Source organism: Guillardia theta, assembly GCF_000315625.1.
Source record: "Guillardia theta CCMP2712 unplaced genomic scaffold GUITHscaffold_46, whole genome shotgun sequence".
Lineage (NCBI taxonomy): Eukaryota > Cryptophyceae > Pyrenomonadales > Geminigeraceae > Guillardia > Guillardia theta.
This window is the reverse complement of record NW_005434628.1, coordinates 500560-506095: the sequence shown is the minus strand read 5'-3', so window position 1 is coordinate 506095 and position 5536 is coordinate 500560. Positions and strand designations below refer to the sequence as shown.

General features: G+C 54.4%; 2 protein-coding genes across 2 annotated transcripts; both read right to left on the bottom strand.

Moving 5' to 3' along the window:
* Window positions 1-402: 402 nt before the first annotated feature.
* GUITHDRAFT_140534 (hypothetical protein) lies at window positions 403-2397 on the bottom strand (the record flags this gene model as incomplete). Its single annotated transcript, XM_005830422.1, has 6 exons — window positions 403-701; window positions 856-904; window positions 952-1036; window positions 1572-1699; window positions 1910-2061; window positions 2247-2397. 6 exons carry the CDS (start codon window positions 2395-2397, stop codon window positions 403-405), a joined length of 864 nt encoding a protein of 287 aa, XP_005830479.1.
* A 1055-nt stretch (window positions 2398-3452) lies between these two features.
* Window positions 3453-4223, bottom strand: GUITHDRAFT_140533 (hypothetical protein; the record flags this gene model as incomplete). Its single annotated transcript, XM_005830421.1, has 1 exon — window positions 3453-4223. One exon carries the CDS (start codon window positions 4221-4223, stop codon window positions 3453-3455), a length of 771 nt encoding a protein of 256 aa, XP_005830478.1.
* Window positions 4224-5536: the final 1313 nt, after the last annotated feature.

Sequence of the window (5536 nt, the reverse complement as noted above, 5' to 3'; positions counted from 1 at the left end):
AGAGAGAGAGAGAGAGAGAGAGAGAGAGAGAGAGAGAGAGAGAGAGAGAGAGAGAGAGAGAGAGAGAGAGAGAGAGAGGAGAGAAGGAGGGAGGAGGAGGAGGAGGAGGAAGATCTCTTACTTAGCATCCCCGAGACCAAGAAGTTCATGATGAGGAAGATGATGTGAATGAAGGAGCCAAGAGAGACCACAGCCTGAAGAAAAGCATGAGGGAGGAAAAGGAGAAGAAGGTGACGAGAAGACGAAGAGAGGACTGAGAGAGAGGAACCAGAAAACCGGCAGAACATCCTCTTCCTCTTCTCCAATTTCTCCTCCTCCTCCTCCTCCTCCTCCTCCTCCTCGCCCTCGCCTCCTCCTCTCCCCCTCTAACCCTCTCCCCTCCCCTCCCTTCCCTCCTCCTCCTCACACCAACAGTTCAGCTGGGGTGACGGCTGAGAAGACGTCTCGCTGAGCTGAGCGGCTGATTTGAATCCAGGGGGTCATGATGATGAGAACGTTGCTGACCAACCCCAGCAGCTCTCCCCTCCTCTTCACCTCTCCCTGCTCCCCTTCAGCTGGACTTTTCAGAAGCTTGTCCTCACCTTCACTGTCTTGGAGGCTACGACGAGGCCTGGGCGGTGTCAGCTGCGAGAAGGTGGAGGGACGGAGAGGAAGAGGAAGAGGAACATGGGAGGAGGATGGCAGAAGATGGCGGCAGGAAGCTGGAGAGAAGGACAAGAGAGCAGGAGGGAGAAAGAGACAGGAGGGAGAAAGGAGAGGGAGGAAGGATGGGGCAGGATGCGGGAGGGGTGGGATATACGGCATCTCAGTGGGAAGAGGGGGGGGGAGGGGTTCGAGCGGGGAGCAAAGAGACACCTTTGCCGAGGAACAACGGGAGCAAGACAGTCGTACAGAGTTTGACAACCTGCGGTCAACAATCTAAGGCAGGGAGCATGCGATCTTTGTCTTCACCATCTCCTTGATAGGGAGGGACACCGATGCCCCGAAGTAGGTCAAGTTGTTGAGCAGGAAAGGCACGACGAATACTCCCAGGATGCTGATGAGAGGAGCATGATCAGGCATGGAGGAGAGAAGAGGAGAGGAGAGGAGAGGAGAGGAAGAGGGAGGAAGCGAGTGGAGGAGAGAAGAGGAGAGGAGAGGAGAGGAAGAGGGAGGAAAGATGCAGTGGAGAGAGAATGGAGCGAAAGGCAAAGTTGCGGTTTCATTGTGACACGGCAGTGGGGAGGTCTGAAAGGGGAGAGGGAGGGGATAGGAGGAAAGGGGATGGGTGAAGGGGGACGAAAGTGGTGGGAAAGGGGAGCGAGAAGGCAACTACAACAGGGAACGATAACAAATAGAAGAGATGATGAAGGGGCAGGAGCAAAGGATGGTCAAGGATGAAGGAGGAAGTCGGGATAAAGAGGAAGGATGAAGGATGAAGGATGGAGGAGGAGCAGACGGAGGAGCAGACGGAGGAGGAAACAGGCAGGGGGCAGGAGGAAGAAACAGATAGGAAAGGGAGAAAGAGGTAAGAACAGAAAGGGGCAGAAGAGGGGGGAGGGGGGAGGGGGAGGGGGGAGGCGCAAGGGTACCTGGAGATGAGCGTGAGGAGGAGAGCGAGCGCGAAGTTCCCTCCTGACTGAGCAGCCAGCGCAGCTCCGCTGTTGATGGTGCAGGGCATGCAGACAAACAAGGCAATCCCCAGAGAAAACTCTGGCACCTGCGAACCTGCGTCACATGGCGAGATGGGATGGATGGGAAGAGGGATGGAAGGAGGGAAAGGAGGGAGGGAGAGGAGGGAGGGAGAGGAGGGAGGGAGGTAGAGTGACGTTGTAAGAAAGGAGGAGAACAAAGTTTGAAGAGGAAGGGGAAGTGAGTGGGGGGAGAAGAGGGGCTGGGAGGCAGGGGGGTAGGAGGAGACTCGGCGTACAGTGAGGGGGAAGACGTTATTCACGCGTGTCCCCAGCACAGCGGAGACGAGGAGGATGCTACAGGTCCCCCACAGAATGGCTGGGAGGTTGTTGAGAGCATTCCTCGCCTCCTCCGTCCTCAGTTTCATCCCCCCGATGAAGAAGATGCCGGCTGCACCCATGCTCAGACGCGCCCTCCGTCCCTTCACCCCCCCCGTGCTCTCCCTCCCTCCTTCCCTCTGTCATCCTCTCCGTCCTTCTCTCCGTCCTCCCTTCTCTCCTTGCCGTCCTCCTTGCCGTCCTCCTTTCCTCCGCCCCTCATTCCTTTCCTTCCCTTCCTCCTCCTCTCCCATGCACCTGCGAGGTAGTTGGTCACCGCGAATTTCCCTGCTGCAACCCCCAAGGAAGGGAACATGATCCCGACGGTGATAGCGAGGAGAAGCCCGATAGGAAGGAGCTGCTCCTTCACCCGACGACGCACAAATGCCCATCGATCCACGCGCGGCATGTCGTCCAGCCCTCCTCCTCCTCCTCCTCCTCCTCCTCCTCCTCGTTGTGCATGCAGTGCGACGAAGCACCTATGTCTCCTCGAGCTTCCAACAACATCGTCGTGCGAGCGGGAGTGCGCTCTAAGACCAGGGGGAGGGGGAGGGGGGAGGCCGCAGCCCCCACGGCAGCCCCCGACACAACCAAACCTGCAGCTTCATCAGCAAGTAGGCGAGCATGAAGGAGATCAAACCATGAGAGGATGGCAGCGAAGTCAAGGAGCAGAGGGTAAATGCCGCAAGCTTCAAGAGGACCATCCTTAGCGCTTCTCCCTGACGCTGCTCTGTCTGTCTGTCTGTCTGTCTGTCTGTCTGTCTGTCTGTCTGTCTGTCTGTCTGTCTTTCTCTGTCTGTCTGTCTGTCTGGTCGTGGTCTGTCTGTCTGTCTGTCTTGCCCCTCTAGTCTTGATGTTGTCTCGAACAGATCTCCAATGGATCCACCATGCTGACCTCCTCCTCCTCCTCCTCCTGTCCTTCTCTTCTTCTCCTCCTCTCCTCTCCTCCTACTCCTCCTCTCTCCTCCTCTCCTCTCCTCTCTACTCTCCTCGTACCCTGTCGCCGGGGTTCAAGTGTGAACGAGAATCCTCGAACTCTTTTTCCAGTACCGATTGAAGTATTTGAGTAAACTATTAGTACCTTACAATAAAAACAAATATATACCTCTTGAGAGGTTGTTCTATCGGAACTTGTCGGGGCGAGCTATCACTTGCAATCGCAGACACCAGTCCCTTCTTCAAACAGCTTCCCGTGCTGACAATCATCTCCTCTCCTCTCGCAGTCTCTTCTTCTCATCTTGCCTCCTCCTGTAGAGTCTCTTCACCTCCCCTCCTCTTCTCTCCCACCTTAAGTTTCGATATCCAACAAGACTCTTGTGAATTCTGTGTGACATATCAACAACCCAGGAGGAGAAGCTCGACTCGATGATATTCAACTTGTTTTTCATTCATTAGCTTCAAATACAGTGTAACTAGACATTTCTACATCAATGGATGGTAACAGCACAACATTCGAGACAAACTCTACAAAAATCTCGACAAGAACCCTCGAGGCTCGGGCGACATCGACTTGCTCTCCCCTCGCTCCCTCGTCCCGCGTGCTCCTCTCGGCCCCCGGGGAGCCTCCGCCTCCTCCTCCCCGTCCATCTCCACCGACGCTGCCCCCAGCTTTACCATGGCGGCCAGCCAGTCCCCCTGCTCCTCTTCGTCGCAGTGGATATACAAGCACTCCTGGCTTTTGGAGGCATCGAAGAGGAACCGCTTGTTGCTGGTCAGGATGAAGCCCCTGGTGTCGCTCCTCCTGTAGCCCACGACCGTCTCGACCAGTCGTAGCTCGGCGATCACAGTCCTCCTCTTCCCCTCGAAGATTCGCAAGAGCCCCTTGTTGGAGATAGAGCAGAAGACCCTCATTCCTGAAGCAGCGTTCGCTGCCTCACGAAGCTCCAGCTTTCCGGAGATAACATCTTCGTTTGGATCAACGCTCTGCTGAGCAGCATCTCTGGATCTCCGGGGAGAGGAGTTGGGAGAGCTGTAGCTGAGGAAAGAGTTCTCAATCTCGTCTCTCAGAGAATTCATTCTCAATGCTGAGCGATCATTCGCAGTGTTGCCGAAATCAGAAGGGATCCGCATGAAGTCCAAGTCACCGATGCTGCCTACTCTTCCGAGCTGCTCTCTCAGGAAGTCCGTGTCCAGCATGCCCTTGTTCTGGTTGGGCTTGAGAGAGATTCCATGATCCGGGATTTGAATTGGTTGTGTCCTGGGACTACGTCGATGAGCTTCTAAACCTGATGTCATAGTATGATGTTGCGATTGAAGGATGTCTGAAACAAAGGATGTACAGAAGATAGCGGAGGATGTGCAGGGGCAAGGAGGATGTGAGGGAGGAAGGAGACTGGAAGATGATATTGGGCTGCAGGGTACGTATGCTGTAAGAAGTCGGGAGAAGGAGTCGGAGTCTGTGCAGTAAGAAAGACACCGGTGATATTATTGTTAAAAGAGGTGGTAGGGTATCTGCAATAGATCACGTCGATTCGAATCTCAGAGATACGAATCGATGCGTTGTCACCGTAAATCACGTCGTGAACCCCTTCACAGTATATCTGGACCGCAGGGTGGGGTACTCTCCGACTGCTTACTACAGTCTTTACAGCAATCATCACTGTCACATTGAGCTGTCATCCGGGAGGAGGTAGGGGTGGTGGGGGTACACTTCTGGACGAAGATATAGTACTCCGACCCGGACTCCATGACACGGATTCCGCTGCTGACAATTTCTAAAAAATCCAAGAGGACAGAAGTGGGGGCAGAAAACCATGTACCTTCAAGGTCAACTTGATGCTAGAGCTGTCTTCCAGATGTCTCTATACTTGAATTGAGGCGGAGTTTGCGATGTGCTGTTGTAAAAAACATACGGTGTAGTAAGGATGCAGTCACATGGGAAAGACATCACACGATTGAAATATTTCTCTCAGATTTGAACTTTTGTATGAATGAAATCAAAATGTTGCTCGATTCGCTCTAATCTTACGCACTCCAGTGACTCGCTTGGGAACCTTGTTTGAAATTTGACTGAATTTGTTTACTTCCGAAGAGGTCAGGTCACTCCTGGCCCGGCAGCCCGTGATACAGCCTGACTCAAACCTGATCAAACCGGGCCCGGCACGCCGGTCACACCGGGCGCGGGTGTCTCAGCCGAGTCGGATGATGGCTCGGGTCGACAAGTCCGACTGAGTCGGTGGCACTAGTTCGGCGGCCCACAGCGGCACCGGGGGAGGGAGCTAACTAGTGACTCCCACTGAGCCGCCGGGGCCCGCCGGGAGCCGCTCAGTCACTCAGGATCATATCACTGAGTCACTGAGTCAGTGAACTTTGAATAGTACTACCATATCAGTCTACCGTCAAAGTTAAGCTATAATCATCTTTCATTGCTGTAACTTTTAGACTAGTAAAGACTCGTCAGGTTGCGCAGGCGGGCCCGCTACTAGGCTAATCGCCCTTGTCGATGTCTTCGATGAACCTTGTGCAGTCTTCGCACAACTTCTTCAGTTCCTGCAGACAGCTCTCAGCCAACGGAGGCAGGCGGTTCAGTACCGAGCATCACCTTCTTG